At 30.0% G+C, this 22,503-nt stretch overlaps 3 protein-coding genes and 1 long non-coding RNA gene across 7 annotated transcripts in view; 2 read left to right on the top strand and 2 right to left on the bottom strand.

Annotated features, from left to right (window-relative positions):
- The window catches only part of LOC145194049 (uncharacterized), a 65,680-nt gene that overhangs the window by 14,490 nt on the left and 28,687 nt on the right, over positions 1-22,503 (bottom strand). The gene's annotated exons all lie outside the window — the stretch shown is intronic.
- Positions 1,340-1,719, bottom strand: LOC149886386 (uncharacterized). The gene is made up of 2 exons (XR_016453988.1): positions 1,600-1,719; positions 1,340-1,479 (listed from the first exon to the last, which is right to left on the bottom strand). It is a non-coding gene; the product is annotated as an uncharacterized LOC149886386 (long non-coding RNA).
- Positions 11,722-22,102, top strand: LOC149886384 (uncharacterized). Of its 4 annotated transcripts, none has more exons than XM_090092509.1 (4): positions 11,722-11,974; positions 18,101-18,153; positions 18,226-18,480; positions 19,403-22,102. In XM_090092509.1, the coding sequence occupies exons 2-4, from the start codon at positions 18,102-18,104 to the stop codon at positions 20,881-20,883; spliced, it is 1,788 nt and encodes a 595-aa protein (XP_089948635.1). In that variant the 5' UTR covers positions 11,722-11,974; position 18,101; the 3' UTR covers positions 20,884-22,102. The 4 variants fall into 4 exon arrangements, with proteins under 4 accessions (XP_089948635.1, XP_089948636.1, XP_089948634.1 ...); XM_090092510.1 differs by lacking the exon at positions 11,722-11,974 and adding an exon at positions 13,727-13,946; XM_090092508.1 differs by lacking the exon at positions 11,722-11,974 and adding an exon at positions 16,748-17,060.
- LOC149886385 (uncharacterized) lies at positions 20,992-22,102 on the top strand. Its single transcript, XM_090092513.1, has one exon. It carries the CDS (start codon positions 20,992-20,994, stop codon positions 21,880-21,882), a length of 891 nt encoding a protein of 296 aa, XP_089948639.1. The 3' UTR covers positions 21,883-22,102.

The raw sequence follows: 22,503 nt of genomic DNA, 5'->3' as shown, positions 1-22,503 counted from the left end.
AGGCAATTACGAACCTGATTTACGTTGTGTATTGTTAAAGCTGTTTCAACCTCTAAAGAGTTGATTTCAAAAAATGATTGGAACTATAGGTTTTTCTAAATTCTGATTCTTTTTCGAAATCTTTCTTCTTTTGGAACGTTTGGCGTTTTGCGGAAGCTACCAGAATAAAATTCATTTTACAGCTCAACTTTTTTTCTTATAACTGTTAATGATTTTCCACCGCTTCTTAATTATTCTGATTATTCAAAATTTCCGTTCAAAATTCATTCAACTTTTAGCTAAATAACCCTCGTTACTTTTCTAAAGCTAAATTTTATTTCTAAATTAAAAAACCTTTTTTCTTTTACCTCCCAACTTTAACAGAGCACTTTAATTGAGCACTTTAAAATTTCATGAAGTCAATCATCGTGCTTCAGCGAACAAGTGGATTTTCTAAAATACAATCCACCAGGAGAGGAATAGATTTGCTACGTGTCTCAAGACCTTTCATACACCATCAAAATAGACATCCTAGCTTAACGGATAAAGAGATACATAATAGGAATTAGAAGGAATGAAACCTAATAGAAGCCATTTTAGAAATAAAAAAACACAGAGTTTAAGTTTGAGCTGTTCCGCTCAGTTCGTTTCTGAGTTGAATTCAAACGTAACCTCAATTTTTTGAGATTCGGTAAAATATCAAACAAAAATGAATTCGTAATTTAATAGCAAATTTTGGGAAGTTTAAAAATTTTCTTTCGTACGTTTGCTGATGGAACTTCTTGCATTTATCAAATGTTTACTTAAAGATTATAACTAGATATTATAAATATGTAACTTATTATAATTTATTCTGGTTTTAAACTCTTTGCTGATATCTATTACTTTTTCAGTAGTTATAAAATTCGCATAGAGAATGAGCACTAGTAAATGTTCTAAGTCTCCAATCAGAGACGAATTGCTGAGTTCTTAGGGAATGCTAGTATAAAATAAGATGAGCAGAGTAACGGAATATTATCTTACATAACTGAACAGACTTATGAATGATTGTATTTCGTTATGTGAAGTCTAACTTATACAGTCAAAGAAACTTTCTCTGAAACTGTTTCCTGATATTAAGTGCCCGGTATTAAGTTTCTCACGTTTGAGTTCTGATATTCAGTTAAAAAGTTTGTTATTTTTTATAAGCTCTCGCTTTAATCTGTTTTATTTATTCACTTCTGAAAAATCATTTTTTCCCCCTTCTTTTTGCTCTTGGTTTTTCTAACAATCAAACTAAAGTTGTTGAAAGATCTGGTAAGAAGTAACGCAAGCAGAACAAAAATAGATGACGTACCGGTTCATTTCGTGCTTTAGTATCTCCTTTTTTTTTTTTTACAGCAAGTATTATTTTCTGCGATCTTTATGTGAACACTAAAACCAGTGCTTATTTTTCTACAACTATTCTTGAAAATAAACAAGAACATTAACGATTTTACAGCCGATACTTTGGTCTCTACTCTAAATAGAAAAAACTGAATCATACAACATCAAGCAAAAAACGTAAGTAGAAAGAAAACAAAAATCCATTTCAAATTAATAAAAAAAACTTTAGTTGGTTTTTGTAGAATGAAAAGTTACCAAACGAGAACTGCTTTGAACTAAACTGAGATTGGTGTGATTGAGTTTTAGTTGTTGAATTTTCCGCAAAAAATCTTTCAAATAATTACTTCTCTTGCATTGAAGTTAAAATCAGATGGTAATTTTTTTTTAAATGGTATCAGATTTTATCATTTTATATAATACGGTCATAAATGAGTTGTAGCCTTAATCAATGAAAGGACTTAATTAAATAATTAGGTTTAATTATATTACAAATGCGAATAAAATGTGTGGAGCGAGGTATTCTGAACAAAAAAAGCCTATTTACTACGAAGGATTGCAAAGAAATCGATTTTTAAAATTCACATCAAGACATTTTTGTAATTTAAGATGGTTAGCTGTTACATATTGTTAGCAAACACCGAGATTTACTTTTTTCCATTAACAACAAATAACAATAAAATTTGAATTCGCTATTATAACATTTATTTCTTTCACAGAGGATCGCCGAAACATTCAACAGCATCTATCAAACGGTTTTTATGATCCCCTAAAATAGACAGCAGAGTTTATTTATGATAAGAAATAGTAGAAAAATAACGTGGAATAAAGATGATTGAAATAAAAAAAATTCAAAATTTTACTTTTCAACGACTTTCAATACCTTTACCAAAATAAGCTACGGGAAAAAAACAGTTTTCATGTTTTTTAATGACGTCATAATATTTTAAGTGTTTAAAGTATGGTGGCGTGATAAAAGACTGGTCATTAATGTGATACTGAAATCTTGTCTAAAATTGAGTAAAGTTTGTGACAAACATGAAAAAAAAAAAGCTGTGCATTCAATTTTTGGTGAGTAAAAAAAAAAAAAAGAGAAAAGTTTTTATAAAGAAATAATGAAAAGGAAATATTCACAAAGTATCACGTGAAAACCATTCCCTTCGTACTTTTTTCCACACAAAGTATATTATCTATAAAAAAGACGGACCGAAAACAATTATCACCGATGTTTTTCTTTTTCCCTATCTTGTCCCCAATCAGCTATTATTTGCATTAAGATTTTGTGCATTTTTGGAAAATCAAAAGAAATACTGTGATTCTGAAAATACTAAAAAATCAGAACTTAATATATAAATATATTTAACATATAAAAAGGTATCAAAACTCTGATGAATTAGTGATTAATAAAATAGTAAACTTAACTATTATTTCTTTAATTTTTTAAGCAAGAACAAAAATTTATTTATTGTATGAAAGCCAATTTTTTTGCTTGATAAGTAATTCATTATAGAAAGAAGTCAATAATATATTTTTATTGTGTTTAAAAAAACAATTTCAAAAAGCACAAGGCTTCCAAAGTTTTATCTATCAAACAATTTCTAATTTTTGCACAAAAAAGCTTTAACGGAAAAAAATGCCCGCTCAGAATCCACCCTTATCAGTTCACAGTCATTAAAAATGAATAAGCTCTTTTTAGTTAAATATGAGACAATAACATTTCTAACTGGCTTCGTGGGGGGTTATTCTCCTTTAATAAAACGAATTCATCTTCAACACTCAAATGATTACTTCCTGTAACAGATACCATTTCGGTGGTATCGTCCTTTGTTTTTGTGGGAACTGGAGTATGGCAATCTCTGATCTAAAAGTGGGCATTGAGTATGGTAATCTCAAACATCTAAAAGCGGCCATTGATTTCAATAGTGAAAAAGTTTCAAAAGGAGTTTGTTACAACTGTAGAAATTTACTCCGAAAAGTTGATCAAGGTGGCCAAAATGTTTAATTGGCTGCATCGTTCAGTTTTGGGCACCGGTAGCTTGTTGCAAGGCTGAAAATAAAAAATTTAACCTAAAAAAAGACCTAAAAATTCATAAACAAAAAAATTCTTTAAATGAATAAATTTTTTATCAAGTAATTTTTGCCATAAACTAAATAGATGTAAAACACCTCTGAAAGATTTTCCTCTCGAACTTTTGACATTATTTTCTTTTTTTTGCGAAAAAAAAATTAACCCTTACTTTTTCGGCCCCAGGTTTTTTATAGATAATTGGAACAAAAACGTTTATTTCATTCCAGTGCTTGTTTAAGTTTTAATGCTCTTTTATTAAACATGAAATGTTTTTAAAGAAGTTATCCAGATTAACAAAACACTTTAAAATGTTATAACAACAGACGTTGAAGAACTGGTCAAAATTTGGCCTTGACAGTTGAGTGACCGTGATGAAGGCCGAAATAATCCTGAACGTGATTCACAAATAAACAACAAAAATTCTTTAAATCGAAATAATCAGAAATTACTTATTGCTTATTAAATTGTAGATTTAATAAACAATAAGTTAATAATAATAATAATAAACTTAAATTGTATATTTAATCGAACATGTTTAACCAAGAAACTAATGACGAGGGCCCTTTTATAACGACAATGTTAATTATCATAAGTGAGTCTTAGTAAGTCTTCTACAGAGGCCGCTGTTCCAGAGTTTAGTTGGATCTCTTTAAGACAGACGCCCAATTCTAAAGATTTATTACACAATGTGTTTTTCATCATTGCGCGGCCACACACGGTAAAATTGACATGTCTTAAGATTATAGAGATTGAATGGGAGATCTTGCTTCACCCGCTATATTCTCCAGACATCCAACAATCATAATAACGACATTGTTTGTTAAGCATTGTCGTAGAAAGATATATAGACATCAGCCTAATTTTGTTATAGAGAATTTGACAATTATATTGCGTATGCGTTGCGCGTATGATCACTTTGGCTTATAGCCAACGCAACGTGTCGCTATTTTCAAATGGCCCAACATCTTTTACGGATTGGCGTAGTCAGATATCGATCCACTCCGGCATATATAGTTTTTTGGTCATCTTCAAATACAAAAGATAAATTATCGACATGGTAGTCTCAATTTTTTTATAAAAGACCGATACAATTTACAGTTTAAAATAGTCGTTTTCATGAGTAATGATGGGTTAAGTCGAACTTCCAGCTTAAAATGAAAGCAAAATAACTCAAAGATTTTACAACCTAATTCAAAACAATTCTAAGTATTTTTTGGTATTTGATATGAAAAAAGAGAAGTTTGAAAATTAACTTTATAACATCATCACAAAATTTTACTTTTTACATCCCGCCACACTGACTGCATGAACTTCAGTTGTTAAGGATCTGCTTTGAGCTCTTACTCTGTCCGCTTTTCAGCGTCAACCCACAAACGCTTACGAGTGTGATTTACATAAATTACCCACTTCTCATTGCTTGTGGTTGAGTAAACTACCTATTCAAAGCTACAGCTACAGAGCAGGGATGTCCAGATCTCCTATCGCAAGCTCTCGTACTTGTTAACGTAGTCGGTTAGAAATTTCAAGAATATAATGTACCATTGATGCATTAAAAAAAAAATGCTAGAACGTTGTAGAAAATCATAGAACTTACCTGTTTTTAATGAGATCCGTTTGTAATGATCTAAGTGCGAAAGAACTTTATTTCCTACCCAATAAAATCTCAAGTAAGGTATCGATTGCACTCTCAAACACGTAGTCATGGTATCGAAGCTGATTGCATGTCCCCATCGAATATGATCCAGCCACCATAACTTCAATTTTTCGTTTGTTTTTTTAAATTCTTTTTCTTGCTGCTTACGAAATGCATTCAAAAAAAAGCATTTACTTCAAGCTTTAACATTTAAATTTATTCCTCAAACGCGTCGGCAAGAGGCTAAAACATTTTTTTTTCATTATATTGACATTTGATTAATGTGCCCGACATATCGTGCCAATATTACTGATTCATATCGAAGTTTTTATTAAAAGCATTCATTTATAATACTTATTCATAAAAAAAAAAGCGTTTGCTTCTTCAGAAAAGGCAAGTATTTAAGACACAAAAATAATACTGAATATGCATGAAATGCTGAAAACAAATTATTTAAAGCTAAATAAAAAAGAAGGCTATCAAACCTTATCAAAACTTTATGATGAAAAGATTATTAAGCAGATAATCCAGACATTACTACCTTGTTCTTTTCAAAGTGTACAAAAACGTTTGGCGGGACAGATCCTTATTTCACTATGCGGCCGTATTATGAAGGTAACTATAAATATATATTTACATATAATACTAGGAACAAAAAAACTTTTTTCTTTGGTACCCAAAATTTAAAACGGATTCTTGTTATATTTTTGAAGCAGGTTCCAATGATACCTTTGATTTATTGCTTTCAGCACTAATTCTTGAGATATTCTACTCTGATTCAACGGCTCTAGCATTGGATTATATCAACAGACCATAGTTTACCAGTATTTTTTTCTGGATAGCATGCATTATTTGTCGAATTTATTTATGAAAAATTTGTTCTATTATATTTTAAATATTGTAATTCAAAAATTAGAAGTTCAAAAGTTTTTGATATGGTATCATCACGAAAATGCAAAAATGATCCTAACTAGGGAAAGGAAATATTTAAGTTTTTTCTAAAACCAGTTTTTCGAATAAACCGCGGTTTTCAAATTTTTAAAAATCGGTTCTCCGGTTTTCTAGAGTATTTTTTTAGCATATATATATTTCAGGAGAACAACAGCAGCAAAGACATAAATATATATAGCAACAATGTCATATACGTACATTGAATACAATTGAGCAGCAAACAAATAAGTCTTTTCATAGACGATAATTCGTCTGACTATTTTTTCCCGTGAACTTTGGGAAGTCAGACGAGAAAACTTAGGTTTTTGCGCTAATGCAATTTCTCATCTACTGGAACAAATATGTTCCTGCGGCTTTTCTTTGATCTTAATGAAATACGTAAAGTTTCGGGGGGTTAATCATAGGTTGCGCCAAAATTTAGTTAATTAAATTATCAGTGCTATTCAGAAGCAGTATAACAAAAGAAAAAGATAATTTAAAGTATGCTTTTAAAATAGTTTGTGATTAATTTTTTTAAAAATTTTTGAAGGATTACGAAAAAGAAGCTTTAAAAGCTCTTAGCTATGGCATATTACCGCCGTCATTAAACCTGCAAAACGTAATTATATTTCGCCATTATTCATTTTTTTAAATAATCAAAGTTTTCTCGTCTGACTTCCCAAAGTTCACGGGAAAAAAAAGTCAGACGAAGTATCGTCTAGTCTTTTCAATGATTAATTTTACGTTTCTTAAGACAATAAGCACGTAAAAAACATAAAGCATTCAGTGTTTTATCATTTAACGTTGACCTTAGTTTAGTGACAAATAGGCTACTTGCAGAAAATGACCTTTCAGCCTCCACAATTGTTACTTGGATTGACTTCAAAGCCGTGTGCAACAAATCTAAGTTGCTTGTTTGTTTTTTTGTTACCTCAAATACTGCCATTTCTTTGAGTATAAGCTTGGAAGTTGATTCTACTTTTTGTTTCTTTGGTGAAACCCCTTTGGCTATCTCTCTGATGGAGAACTCGAGCTCTTCTGACAAGGAAGTAAATTGCTGCACTTGTTCCTGACTTGTTTCATTATCTGTAAAATTTTCCTAATCTATAGACTCATTTGTCTTTTGCTCAAACAAACGATTAAACAAACTTGATGCAGTAGTAGCATTTGAATTTCTCTTTGGCATGGAATTTTCGAAAATGTCATGAGTTGCTCCATTAATGACATCAGGATTATTCAGATATTTAACTAAGTTTACTAATATACCATTCCTCCTCTCAGTGACTCTTTTAGTAAATGAGTCAACTAGCACTTGACTAAAAGTGTTTTTCTGGCTTTTTAGCTGCTTGAAAATGAACTTCAGAATGCCATCAGATGAAAGCAAGTTCGAATCTCTTCTGCAAAGTGCTTCAGCACCAATTTTCTGGTTCTAAAGCATTTACTAGATTTTGTAAGGTGGTAAATTCAGACTCAGAAATCATAATATCGCTTGATAACTCAATCAGTGACATTTGAATACATTTCTTAAGGGTAACAAATCTTGAAATCATATCTAGTAAGCTGTTCCAACGTGTCTTAGAGTCTAAGATTAGCTGCAGCTCCTTTCCAAACTCAGACTGGACATGCTTTTGCAGAATCATGTCATTTTTAACTGGAGACTTTCGAAACAATCTGACACATTTTCTGAACTTGTTGATGAGTTCTGTAACATCGTCCCTGATTATTGGAAGAGCTGATGCACCTGCTTCTGCTGAAACTTCTAATCTTCCTTCCTCATTGCTTTCATCATCTTCTTGGTCCTCTTCTAGAATAGTGATTTGCTCAGGTGTGCTATTAACTTCTTTCCTAGATTGTCTATATAAAACATCACAGACAGTCAAGTGGATTCCATGTGCGAGGCAGAGCTGATGGTCTGGTAAAATTGAGCAACCAAATTTTTTCATTACAGTGTTTTTTCATTACGTCTGTGGTTACTGCAACAATATCACTGGCAAAACGTAGCCCAAATTATTTCAGTTTCTTGTCAACAATTACACAACATTTCTCTGCTGGCATAGACCCATGTACCCTGATCATTCCAAGGTTCCAATAATCACCTTCCATCTGAACATTTATGTTCGTATATCTTCTGTTTCTGGATGAAGTATACTCATCAAGGATTAAGCTAAATTTGTGACCAACAAGCTTCTTTTCAGCAAATTGCTGCTGATATGTTTTCTTGATATCTTCATAATGTTTCATCAACAAAGCCTTAAACGATTTAGCATCTTTGGGCAATTTATATCCTTGTGTCTCTAGAGGTGTTCTCAAACGTTGACTAATTGAGAAAACACGAAAGGGCACCGCATCACATGAAATAAGCTCAGCCAAAACAACATCAACAGGGTCCTTTGCCTTAAAAAACGAATCAACAAATTTGATGACTTCGAGTTTCCTCTCAGGAGTAACAACTGCAGCAAATGTGATGTTGTGCTTTGTCCTCAGGTGGTTCCTCATGGAGCTTGTGGTTCCTCCTTTGCACTTAATTTCTTGGTCGCAGAGCTTGCACTTGGCCAATTCAATTTCTTTTGAGTGCAAAAAGTACTTCCAAACAGGTGTGTTATCCTTGTGGACTTCAGAAAAGGATATTTTCGTTTTTGTTAAAATTTGTTTCACTTTTTACATCACAAATTACAGTAACTTACTGTTAAAGTTCAAGTGGAAGTAAACTGAATGTTTTCATTTATTTTCTCAAGCAATTACACATCAAGAAAAGTGTTTTAGAATTGCCAAATAACAAAGTAAATTTTGTACAGAAGATATATATCTAAAAACCGGTTTTGAAAATAACATTTTCGGTTTTCGATTTCTAAAAACTTTGCGGCTTTCGGAAACCGGAAACCGGTTTTCCTATCCCAAGTACGAATGTAACAAAAATAAGCCAGAATGTAAACATAAATTATCATGAGTCATCCCGACAGCCTAACGATCCAAATCCTTGCAACCTCCGACACACGATCCTATTTTTCTATTACAAAAGATTAAATATTGTTTAAAAGGTTTTAGATAATTGCAGTGTTAAAATTTCTTTTTTAAGTTTTTTCTTCAAATATCTTTTCCAAATCTCTTCTTTAAAGTTTTACTTTAAATCTCCAGTTCAAATTACTTGTTAACGATTTCTTCTTTCTATTTCTTCTTTATCATTTCTTTGTTAAGCTTTGTTCTTCAAAACTTTTCTTTTAATTTCTTCTATGAAATTCTCTTCTTTAAATTTCTTGTATGAAATTCTCTTCTTTAAACTTCTTCTATAAAATTCTCTTCTTTAAATTTCTTCTATGAAATTCTCTTCTAATTTATTTCTTAGAACGCGTTTTTAATTTTTTCTTAAAACTTTTTCAATAAAAAACTTCTTCAAGTATCTTTTTTAAAGTTCTTTTTTGAATTTAATTTCTAATATTCTCACTTAATTTTTGTATATGAATTTTCTCTAAGATTTCTTCTTTTAATTTCTGTTTTCTCTATTTTTTTTAAATCAATGTCTTTTTGAAATTTTTTCTTTAATTTTCTTCCGATACTTCTTTTTTAGATTTCTTTATACTTCCCCTTTAAGATTCTTTCATCAAATTTTTCTTTAATTTTATTCTCTATATTTCTTCTTTAATTTACTACTTTTAGTTATATCTTTAAACTTCTTCTTTAAGCTTCTTAATATCTTTAAAATTTTTCTTCAATATACTTCTTTAAAGTTTTTTTAAATATACGTAAATATATATTATTAATAGTATATTATTTTCATTTTAACAATTTTTAATAATATATTTTTCTTAAAGTACGTTGCTAGGATTATTTTAAATTTCTTTCGTAAGTTTTGACTTAAACATTTTTTCTTTTTGATTTTTCTTAAGTTTTGTTTTTTAAATTTCAAGTTTAAATTTATCAAGTAAATTTTTTCGGCATACTTATTTATGAAATTTATTTTCAAGCAACAATGTCATTAGCAACTTCGTCAGCTCTTTTGTTGACTAATTTGTAAAGTTTTAGGCTCAGCCCTAAAACTTTACAAATTAGTCAACAAAAGGAATGTTACAATTAAGACTCTAAAGACGCCAGTGTAATGTGCTGGTGAAGCTTGTAATGCTGCAGCTATCATCAATAACTTCATTAATTCTGCTATTCTATGCGTTTCTTCTTGTTTGAATGAAACGTTATTTCTTTAACATTCACCTTTCATCAGAACAATCATACACCAAAATGGAATGCTTTTAATCAATTTACTGCTCTCTGTTTTGATGTTTGATAGTTTTTTTTTGGACGAAATAGGAGAGACTATGGGCTTACATTCAAAGCAGTTCTGACTATTAATAGCTACACAGTTGGTTCTTATAAAGATAAAAAAGGTTTCATAATTTGACTTTAAATCCGATTACGATTTTCGTAACCCTCATTTTATTATTAAAAGCAACTTCTTTAGCTGTAAAATATTTGTCTCAGTTCTACGGTCTTATAACATAGTCACAAATGTACCTGATTACAAAAAATTAAAAGCGATCCAGAAGATCAGGTACAAGATCGGGTAGAAAGAAATCCAATTATTTTATTGCCTCAAGATTATTCTTTGTTCACTGCTATTAAGGTATGTATCTTAGCATAAGCAGAATAAGTTGCCGGTGATTTATTGCTTCTCACACGTCTATTCACCGCCATTTTTAAAAAGAACTACCCGTATATACTCGCGTATAAGTCGAGAAATTTTGGACGAAATATTTACTCTAAAACAACAATTCGACTTGTATGCGGGTCAGAAAAAAAACAAATGGTGTGACTGACACCATTTGTTTTTTTTACATATTCTCTCGTAAGAATGTAAAGAGATGTAAAATCACTTAACTCTGCTCTAAAAATCTTTTATAGAGCTATGAATATAACAGTTAGAAATCTCTAAACATGACTCTTGTAACCATGATAAAAATGTTTTTTCTTTTAATTTTTAAATAATTTTTCGATCCGACTTCTCTTTAGGTAATACACTCTGTAAGAAAACAAGTACGAAAAGAAGGATACTTAGACTAGATTTCAACATTGTTTTAATGATTAATACATTATCACACCACCATATTTCAAACATCTAAAACAGTATGACGTCATTGAAAAAAACGAAAACGTATTTTTGTAGCTTTTTTTGGTTATTTTAAACATCTTTCTTTTACGTTTCTTTTTACTGTTCCTTAATGACTATTACTTTACTATCTATTTTAGGTGAACATAAACACTGTACGAAAGTTGTTGTTGAAAGTTTCGGTGAAAAAATATTAGAAAGTGAAAGTAACGAATTAAAATTTGGTTTTCTTTTTGTTATCAATGGGAACAATCAAATGTTGATGTTAGTCAACAATTAACTAACGAACTAAATTTACAAAAGCATTTTAAAATGAAGCTCACAATTTGATTTCTTGGCGATCCAGTAGCAAAGAGTTTATTTTTTAAAGTTAACTCGTTTTGCACGCTTTTCGCTTTTTTAACCCTTAAATGCATGATTTTTTTAAAAACATCAGAAAAATTCATACATGTATTTTGATGTCTATTCGTTTAAAAAACAAATTTGAAAATGATATTTCAATTTTGATATACTATTTTATCTTATTTTATTTAATTTTGATATTTTAAACTTATCTTAAAAACATTTTATATGTGTTAAATAAATGTTGCATTTCTGCAACACTATGCATTTAAGGGTTAATATAATTTCATCCCACTATTTTATTAATGATATGGGTTTTTGTTACGCTTCTTGTTGTCTATGGCTTGCTGTTGCGTAATTCAGTTTTTTCTATTTGGCGTTGTGCTTAAAGCTTCAATTTTAATTTTTTTTAACGTGTTGGTTAAATAAAGTTCAAGAAAAACTGCGGAAACAAGTTCTGGTTTTGTCCATCAACCAGTTGTTTACATAAAGATTGGTAATATCAGAAAGCAGTTTCAGGGAAAACCCCTTTCACTGTATGAAAAGGTTGCAAAATCTGTTTCAGGTCAAAGTTACATATTTTATAAATATTATTAGTTACATCATTACCAGATAATGTTTAGTTTTCATTCTTAAGTACACAACAGGTGATATCCAGTATGTTCCATCAACAAATAAAAAAAATAAAATTTTGAAAATTTCCATAATAGCAAAAAAATTGCCGCAGCAGCAAAATCTCGAACGATATTATTTAGCGTATGCCTATAGCAAAAAGGATGGTGTATTTAAGTCTAGAAATTTTCTACTTAAACGAAATAAGTTTCTGATAAAATTATAACTGATAAAACAATTGCAGAGATTGCATTCATTACATGCAGAGCTTACAACTTTCACATTTAAATCCCGGTAAGTGAAACCACCTTTAAGTAACCAAGGAAATGGTTCGACTTAGAATGTTCGATTTAAGCAAAGTTTTTTCCACAGCTTAGTTTTCAAAGGACCAAAGAAAACAGTTTGAGAAAATAAAAGTTCGAGTTGACCAGTGTTTGATGTACCGGGATTTAACTGTATGTAACAATATTTTTCCGATTAACGTAGGGTACGAAACAAAAGTAATACTTTAGTTGGTATGAGTCTTGGTTTTGACTAAAAAGATTCTATGAATCCATTAATACTCTTTTTGAGGTCGTTCATATTTTGCCTTTCGAAAGGGATTTCGCTACTTTACAAAGAAAATTAAAAAAAAAAAAGCAGATTGAATATACATAAACGATTTGCTTCGAAAAAAGTTCGAAGTAATTAAGATTTTAATTACTTGAAACTTTTGACCTTCGAAAGATCAGAGTTTGAATAAATAAAAAATAATGACATTAAAGACTACAAGAGCTGTTGGCTCTAGCATTCTATTAATGATTTAAAAACTGCTACCAAAGTTTCTTAGTTTTCTTGATCAACCCATGGTAGAATGAGCCCAGTATAAATTAAGTTGAATCACTTCTCTGAAAGTCTTTAAACAAGCAAATTTTCAACTCAAAAACAATTCAATTAAAACGATTGGTTTATTAAAAGGGACATAACGTCCTTTCTTCCAAAATTGAGCTTTTATTACTTTTGAATTCTATAGTGTAAATGCAAGCATAACTATGTTAACATGGACTAAAAAATATACACCTACTTCATTTTCTTTTTTAAAAGCTTAAAGTTTTTTAAAAGGCGGTAAAAATTCCCGTATCAGAAAAATGTAGAACAAAATAAAAAGTTAAGGCTTGCGCAGTAGCTACTTCCGTAACAAAATGAACCTCAGAATAGTTTCTTAACAAATAATAGATTTAGAACTCGGAATTTTCTCTAACATGTTAACCACTGTACAATGTCAAAAAAATAGAAGAGAAAAAACGCCTGATAAATTCAGCTCTTGGAAAAATACCTGTTGTAACTTGCAGATACAACAACAAAAGGGGTAAAACAAAGCAATCTTGGCATCCTGGATGTTTTAGCTGAGCTCAGTTCGTATTACACTAACCATTTTTTATAGTTCGGGATTATAACTATTGTTAGCTATGAGTTTCAACCAAGGAATAATTTTTACGTTGTAAGTTACATTTTCTTTGAGTTTTATTGTATGTGTCTTCAATAGATCAGTTAACAGTTCCTAAATTGTAATTCCTAATAGCATTAATAACAGTTAGTTCCTAATAACATCATACAATATGAATTAAAAATAAAGAGAATAGTTTTTTTATATCAAATCTTTGATCAGTAATTTTTTTAGACTTTCTAGAAAATGTACTGTGAAGAATTAAAGGTTAAACAGGATGTTTTTCATATAAAATTTGTTAAAATAACTCAAGTAAAATGACAGGCCTAGGAACGAATACTTTTATTTGTGATAGGAGTTTTAAAAAAGTTCTGGTTTAAAATAAAAAACTCTTTCTCTTTCATGTTTAGGAAAAAAAGACTGCTTAACATGGTACAATACTTCTTCAAAAATGGGTGTCTGAGACCTAAAAAAAGTGTGATCTTCAGATAAAGCTTAGGTGATAAAGAAACATAGCTTTGCACCAAAGTTTAATCGAGATGGCAGTTTTAATCAAACTTTTCAGGGTTTTTTTCAGCTAAAAGAAATCAAGAAAATGAATTTAGTTAATTTTTTTTATTTTAAAAAAAAAATCAATTAGCTATACAATTAAAATTAATAAAGAAAGATTGTTAAAAAAATGATTAAAAAAAAAAAATTAATTATATAATTAGCTACTTGATTATTTTTAATTATTTTTTTTATCATTTTTTATTATTTTTATCATAAAATGAGTTGCATAAAAGTTTCATTGAGTTAAGGTTTTAAAAAAATACAATTTAATAGCATAGAATTTGATTGCAAGAAAAACTCGTCTCAGCATTGATTCGACTAATTCCATGCACATCTCATGTGGCACTTTTAACTAATACTCATTCAGAAGTTGCTTCAAATGCTCAGTTGATTGAATTTAATGGTTTACCAACTGAGTGTCGATCCATGACCAAATAATTTCTATTGGATTGATATCTGGTGATCTAGGGCACCAAGACAACAAACTGATCTTCTTTGCAATAAGCCAGTGTGTTATACTATGTGCTGTGTGTGCTGGAGCCCCGTCTTGCTGGAAGATGTATTGCTTGCTTCTGCCATTCAATTGCCTTATCGATGGAATCAAACGTGTTTCAAGTGTGTTTTTGTAGGTATATTGGTTGATACGGCTATTATACAGCTTACAAATACCAAGGCCTTTGTGGGAAAAACATCCCCATTTGCCTAGTAAGCTTCCACCACCTTGTCGTCTTGCTTGTAAATAGCGCTCGCAATGATTCTCAGTTGCAAATCTTTTAGCGTATATTCTTCCTTTGCGGTTAAAATCCTGAAAATTTGACTCATCGCTCCAAATCGCTTTTGCCCAATCTTCAATTGTCTAATGCAAACGTTCTTTTCACCTTTTTTTTTTTTTTTTTGCGTTGATCCATGATTGACAGGATAGGCTTTCTTATTGCAATGTAAAACGCAATACTTTTTTTTAATTACGTTCTTCTAACGAGTTCTCCGCTTACATTTCGATTAGAATAGGTTTGGTTAAATATTTGAGCAAGCTTTTTGTTGCTGAGCCTAGGATTTTCTCAACTGGTTTTGAATACTGCTACTTTTGACGCGGTCATTAAGCTTCGGTGGTCTTCCAGAACGAGGGATGTAAACAACGTCACCTGTTACCTCCCAGGTTTTCACGGTTTTTCTCACGCGAAATTCAGAAACACCTATAAGTTTAGTAATTTCAACGTTGTTATGATTCTTTGATTTGAACAGTCCAATAATTTTCCATTTGATGCTCTCTGACTACCCATTTGCAAGCGAACTGAAATCTAAAATATTGTAGTGACTCTTTAGATAATTTTTAGCAATTAAAATATCTTTATGTAATTTTAAAATTATTTTTTTATTTAAGAATCACGAGTACTCACTTGATTTATCATTTAAAGCGGTAATTGAATATAATAATGCTATAAGGCATTCAAACATCTTTTCACACATACAATTTTCTTCAGACATTTCCTTTACGCACATAACTATTCACAAGTAACGCTATAATTACACATTTAAAGCGGTAATTGAATATAATAATTAGCTATGAAGCGTGAAAAACGTATTAGATAACTCAATTAAACTTTTATGACATCAGTAAAATAAATCGTCTAAATAACAAAATACTAAAAAGATTAACTTAAAATCTATATCCGATAAATTTTAATGTTAGAAAAACAAGCGCGTTGTTATGAAAAACTCTATCTTGATTAAACTTTTGTGTTTAGCTGTAACATCAAGAGCCAATTTTATATGTCAATATGTGTTTGACACTATTGGAGAGGCAAAAGTGTTAGAATGTATCTTCTGTCTGAACTAAATATTGTAAAATTAAAGAAAAACTGAAAACTTCACAGAAGCCAAGAAAATTTGAACCACATTTGTTTTCTGAGGCTTGTTCATCACAGAAATTAACTTTGCTTTGAGTTATTTGAAAAGTATTTCGGAAACCAGTGTTATTTTCAAAGCAATAAAACATTTTTTTCAAATTAGGCATCTCGGTTTTTACCTACTGATTAAGTTTAATACGCAGGGAAAAAGTGATACGCAAAATAGAAACCATTCTTTATCCTCTAAATCATTTTAGAATTTTTTAGAGCATAAAAAAATGCAAAAACTAGGAGTTTGGTTTCAAATTGATAATCAAAAAATGGCTGAAGAGATTCTAAAAAAAACCCATTACTAATGAGAGATCCGAAAACTAAAATTTACACTCATAAGAAGATTAAAGAACAAACTGCATACTCTGTAGAGCCCGGCTTTGTTAGTTAGGATGAAGTTGATGAGTTTGAACAAAATGAACCATTTGAATAAACTTAATATGTCTATTATTCTTGACTTTTGTTTTATTTTTGGTATAACTAATCTTCTATATTGATGTTTTAAAATGAGATTGTTACAAATGTACTAAAAAAACATTAATATCAAAACAATTCAAATGAACTTTTGTCCTTAACGTCAAGGCCTCATACGTTAATAACGTCACTGCCGAAGGGGAGGTAGGGGAGTATCAGGAAGAAAATTCCGGTGGTAAGTAAGAGTTAAGAGAATGGTAAGTAAGATGGTAAGTAAGAGTTAAGAGAATGGTAAGTAAGATGGTAAGTAAGAGTTAAGAGAATGGTAAGTAAGATGGTAAGAGTTAAGAGAATGGTAAGTAAGATGGTAAGAGTTAAGAGAATGGTAAGTAAGATGGTAAGTAAGAGTTAAGAAAATGGTAAGTAAGATGGTAAGTAAGAGTTAAGAGAACAACCAAATTTTGATTTAAGACAGCGTGTCGTTTGATTCAACTAATTTAATTATATCATAGACATTTTTAATTGCATTAAAAATCATTTTATAATCTAATTAATGTAACTGGCCATTTTTATGAGGTTAAAGAATCTGCAGATTGGTTTTAAACCGGTGTAGCTGAGATTCATGACTAAAACGTCTTAACATTTTGAAGAATAATTGTGCGATCCCAGTCTGCATTAAAGGCATTTTTAACGTTAAACAACATTGATTGTAGTTTTTACTATCAAATAGCTCACGGATGAATGATATGGTATGAATTTTAAAATGATATAAATAAATGCAATCCTGGAGCGGGCATTTCCTTATCATTTAATGAGAACGAAGATGTCAAAGCAGTAAAAGGGTTCTAGAAGTTTAAGTTATCATTTTTATAACTCTATCCAAGTAAACTTAAATCGTTATATTAAATCATTTAAATTATAATTTTGTCACAAAAAGGTTTTTTTTTGAAATATTCACACTTTCACACTTATAAATATATTTACTCTTATAAATATATTTATTCTTATAAATATATTTTAAAAAAAAAAAGTTCTTTTTAAAAAAATCCCTTTCAATTGAGCTTGTAAGTGCATGTTGGACTTCAAAATTGTTCTTTAACATATTGCTTTACCAACCATTACTTCAAAGTAGTGACGCAAGTCTAAACTTAAGCAAATCTCAATCATGCAGGTGTTTCTACATTGCATGCAGGCACCGCTGCATTATTCAGAGTTGCTCGAGTTTCTTTTAATATAGTTACTTTAGGAAAGATGTATAATTATCATCTTTTATTCTTAAGATGCAGAGACCCTGTAAGTCAAGTCATTTTGACAGGCAACTAAATAGTTTATTAGTGAATATGGAAAAATGTATTCCACAAAAGATAGTTTATTGGGATGAAAGTTTAGTTTAATTTCCCAACAGTTTGTGTTCAGTGATTTACGGGGTTTCTGAAAGATCTGATTGAAAAATATCAGTTGTTTTATTCGACTTCTTCAACTCCGCTAATTTATTTTGACGCAACACCGGCTTTCTTAAGGTAAATTTCCACTCATTCGTTTTAGCTACGGGAAAGGGAAAGGGTTCAAAAAATAATCACGTGAGCATACCAAGTTTGTAATTTAACTTTAAAATTAATCACTGCGCACGCTGACGTGATTAATTTTTCCGTCCCTTCCCCTTTTCCGTAGTTAAAACGCATGAGTGGGAATTTACCTTAACACTCATTTATTTACCAGGAAAATAGTTTGTTGACGTATTTAGGAGCGTTTTAGTGAAATTTATTGTTACCAAACTTCTTTTTCTTAGGATGACTTTAGATGACGATGTTGTCATGGAGAACAACTTCGATGATATTAAGGGTAATTATATATTTTTAATGTTTCCCATTAAAGATGGATTTTCGATTTTCAAAAAAAAAAAACTTCTCTTAGTTGAAAAATTTCCAAAAGATGTATTTACAACGCTAGCTGATTTGCTGACTAATGATTGGCAAAAGTTTGCTCGATGTCTTTCGGTTGATGACTCAGCAATCGAAAATGTAAAAGAAGAATTTGATACTACGAGAGAACAAACTATGCAAATACTAAACCGATGGCGTAAAGATAATCCATCAAAACAATGGCGAGATGTGAAAAGCGGATTGCTTTTTTGCAACCGAAAGGATTTGGTCAGTGAATGCGAACGAAGTAGGTATTTTCAACTTGATATTTTCTATGGTAAATGTGCGAAATTCTCCGACTGCCGCTGAATATTTATTAAAAATAAATATTTATATATACAAAAAAGGTTAAAATATTAAAGACAACTAGAAACGTTTTTTTTGCCTAAAACTTGTATTATTGAAAAAAAGCAAAGTTTTTTTTTTTCCATAAATTGATTACTTGTCGCAGATCTTTTATGGCTTTTTAGAAATTTAGAAATTTTCAGAATAAATTCACATTTGCATTAGTAAAAAATAATATTTATGACATAATTTTGTTCAATTATTTAGTCTAAAATATAAATCATTTAAAAATATAAAATAAAAACTGATCATGTGATAATTCTAAATGTTCACTGCCTTAATATTTTTACCGCCCTAGTGCACTGTACGTTTTCTCCCTTCCTTCCCACGTCTTTCCCCAAAGGCTGCCACTGCATTAACTACTCAAGTAAAAAACTTTTTTCCATTTTTTTCAAGATTGGTTTGAGAAAAATAGTTTTGCTTTCGAAAAAATGATAATTTTTTTTGCTAGGTTCTCAACTTAAACGTAAAAATATTCTAATGGGAGAATTTTTTGTTAGAAATACTTTTTCTAAAAAAAAAAAGCTAGTTATTTCAAACAGCGTTTAAAAGTTAAATAAATTAGAAATAAAACCTACTTATAGACAAAATCTTTCATCGTAACAACAGGAAGCGTATCAAAAGATATATACAGCATTTTATGATTTTTTACATATATTGTCGATTAAATCATCTTTTAAGTGTTGGGTGTATATTTTATTTTGCTTTTCATATAAACAAGAATGACAGATAACAGCAAGATGTTGATCGATCAAAAAATGATTTCTAAGCATTCTGTAAAAATGCTTTCTCGTGGTTAAAAACGAAATGTTTTTGTATTTTAGAGTTAATGTACCGACACTTCAACTATGGTGTCCTACCACCGGCAAAAGGCTTCTTTTCACGTGACAATGAACTTAAACAAATTCACAAACACATTTGCGAAGCAACCACTTTGAGTAAACCAATAACGGTTTTAACTGGAATGTCTGGAGTTGGAAAAACTCAGCTCGCTAGAAAGTATGCAGAAATTTACAGCGAATACTTTGAAAATGTTGTGTGGGTGAATGCTGCGTTTGGTAAAATGCTAGTTTCTATGATTAATCTTTGTAGTATATTAGGGTTGAGCGTAAAAGATTCTCAAGGCAATCCTTTTGATATTGAAGTAGTATCTAGAAAATTATATAACTATTTTGAAAAAGAAAAAACGCTATTCATCTTTGATAACGTCGACGATGAAAGTGTAAAGAACTTTGGAAAATACGTGTCAAATAAAAAAAGTGCATATACTTTAGTAACATCGCAATGGAAATCTTGGTCTGCCGATGTTAATCAAATGCAAGTTCATTCTTTCTCCCCTCAAGATGCGTTTCTTTTTGCAAAAGGAAATATTAAACAAATCATAACAAATGATGACGAAAAACTAAAAGAAATAATGGAGGTGCTACGATATCATCCACTCGCGATTAATCAAGCCATTCTCTACATAAACAACAATAACATTTCCTTGCAGGAATATTTAGATCTTTTTCAATCATATCCCATTGAAATGCTTGAGGAAAGTATCCCCACCGACGCAGAAACAAAGTCTGCAATAACATCAATTAACATTGTATTATATAAATTAAAAATATCGAATGAAAAATCACTAGAACTTTTAAACCATTTATCGTATTGCGATGGTCAATATATAACAAAACACTTTATTCAGGGTATTTCAAAACACCTGCAAATAAGCGAAGAGCTTTTGATAAACCGAGCAATAAGATTATTAGTCAGTTACTCGTTGCTTGATCGTTTCGGCGATGACAATGATAAGTACGCGATGCACGAAATGACACAGTTAGCGTGTAAGTATTATCAAAAACGCAAAGAAACAGAAGAAAAATGCAGCGAAAACATCGTCAATTTTTTAAGATTGCAGTTGAAAGAGATAAAAAAACACGTTGACGATGGGAAGCACTTCTATAACCATTTCATCCACATGTTTCGTATTAACCAATCAAAAATGTGTGAAGTGTTCCATCAACATAGCTATTGCATCCAACATTTCTTATCAACTAAAGGTTTTTTTCAAGAAGCAATAAATATACTGGATGCCATTCAAAACTATAACATAAAATCTTATGGAGCTAAAAATCAAATTACTTTAGATACATTACAAAATAAAGCACTCTGTTTAAATGAAATGGGAAAATATGATGAAGCTTTAGAAATTAATTATCAAGTTGATAAAATACAAACTGATATTTTAGGTATCAATCATATATCAATATTGGATACAAAAAATACTATAGCACACTCTTTGAATGGAATGGGAAAATAAAATGAAGCATTAGAAATTAATTATCAAATTGATAAAATACAAACTGATATTTTAGGCATCAATCACCCATCTACATTGGATACAAAAAATAATATAGCACTTTGCTTGATGAATTTAGGAAAATATAATGAAGCTTTAGAAATTAATTATCAAATTGATAAAATACGAACTGATGTTTTAGGTATCAATCACCCATCAACATTGGATTCAAAAAATAATATAGCAATTTGTTTGAAGAATTTGGGAAAATATGATGAAGCTTTAGAAATTAACTATCAAGTTGATAAACTAAAAACTGATATTTTAGGTATCAATCATCCATCAACATTGGATTCAAAAAATAATATAGCAAACTGTTTTTATGAAATGGAAAAATATAATAAAGCTTTAGAAATTAATTATCAAGTCGATAAAATACGAGCTGATGTTTTTGGCATCAATCATCCACTAACTTTGGCTACAAAAAATAATATAGCAGGTTGTTTGAATGAAATGGGAAAATGTAATGAGGCTTTAGAAATTTATTATCAAGTTGATAAAATACAAACCGATATTTTAGGTGTTAATCATCCATCAACATTGGATACAAAACATAATATAGCAAACTGTTTGTATGGAATGGAAAAATATAGTGAGGCTTTAGAAATTTTTTATCAAGTTGATAAAATACAAACTGATATTTTTGGTATCAATCATCCATCAACATTGGATACAAAAACTAATATAGCAATCTGTTTGTATGGAATGAAAAAATATAGTGAGGCTTTAGAAATTAATTATCAAATTGATAAAATACGAACTGATACTTTTGGTATCAATCATCCATCAACATTGGATACAAAAAATAATATAGCAAGCTGTTTGAATGGATTGGGAAAATGTAATGAGGCTTTAGAAATTTTTTATCAAGTTGATAAAATACAAACTGACATTTTTGGTATCAATCATCCATCAACATTGAATACTAAAAATAATATAGCAATCTGTTTAAAAATATGAAACAAATATAAACGGAAAATCGAAATTGTCAAATAATCCAATCATCCATCAACATCAATGGGACAAGTTTTAAATAAATTTCAAATGATCTTTTAGGTAAAAGTGAAATAAAAAATTTAAAGTTCTTTAGTTTTTTTAAAACTTTGTTTAAGTATTATATTTTTTATTTGATTAGTAATTAAAATGTCGTATCTTGTAATAATGTCATAGTAAATAACAATTATTTCTTTTTTTATTGTTAAACTTGACGTTAAATAAGAATGAGGCACTTTTATCACGAGATCCAATATTATCAGCCAAGCTGACCTAAGAATGCCACCTATATGGGTTGATAGTGTACACATCCCAGGGTCACCTGGTGCAAATTTTGAAATCTTATAGACACGTCTTCGGGAAAAAAATAGCTTTGAAGTTACAAAAATGGAAAAAGATTACCTTCTTTTTTGACATTGCAAAAGTGCTACAAAATCCATACCATTAATCATACAATGCTAAGATTTGGGTAAAATTTTATCCCAATCCCTGCAGTATAACAAAAATAATGGAAGTTTTAGTGTTGATTTTTTGTTGATTTTTTCACTTTCAGTGTAAAACTTTTCCGATTATAGCCCATTGCAAGCA

Source organism: Hydra viridissima, unplaced genomic scaffold, assembly GCF_058129835.1.
Source record: "Hydra viridissima isolate aposymbiotic clone 2 unplaced genomic scaffold, HvirCarnegie_v1 scaffold_7, whole genome shotgun sequence".
Classification (NCBI taxonomy): domain Eukaryota; kingdom Metazoa; phylum Cnidaria; class Hydrozoa; order Anthoathecata; family Hydridae; genus Hydra; species Hydra viridissima.
The sequence above is the reverse complement of the archived record's forward strand: the minus strand, read 5'-3'. Positions and strand labels throughout refer to the sequence as shown.

Bases quoted from the DNA above. Each gene is read 5' to 3' on its own strand.
- LOC149886384 (XM_090092508.1), top strand. The intron at 18,154-18,225 runs GTAATTATATAT...AACTTCTCTTAG, and splicing joins CAACTTCGATGATATTAAGG to TTGAAAAATTTCCAAAAGAT. The intron at 18,481-19,402 runs GTAGGTATTTTC...TTTGTATTTTAG, and splicing joins GGTCAGTGAATGCGAACGAA to AGTTAATGTACCGACACTTC.
- LOC149886385 (XM_090092513.1), top strand. From the start codon at position 20,992: ATGAATTTAGGAAAATATAATGAAGCTTTAGAAATTAATTATCAAATT.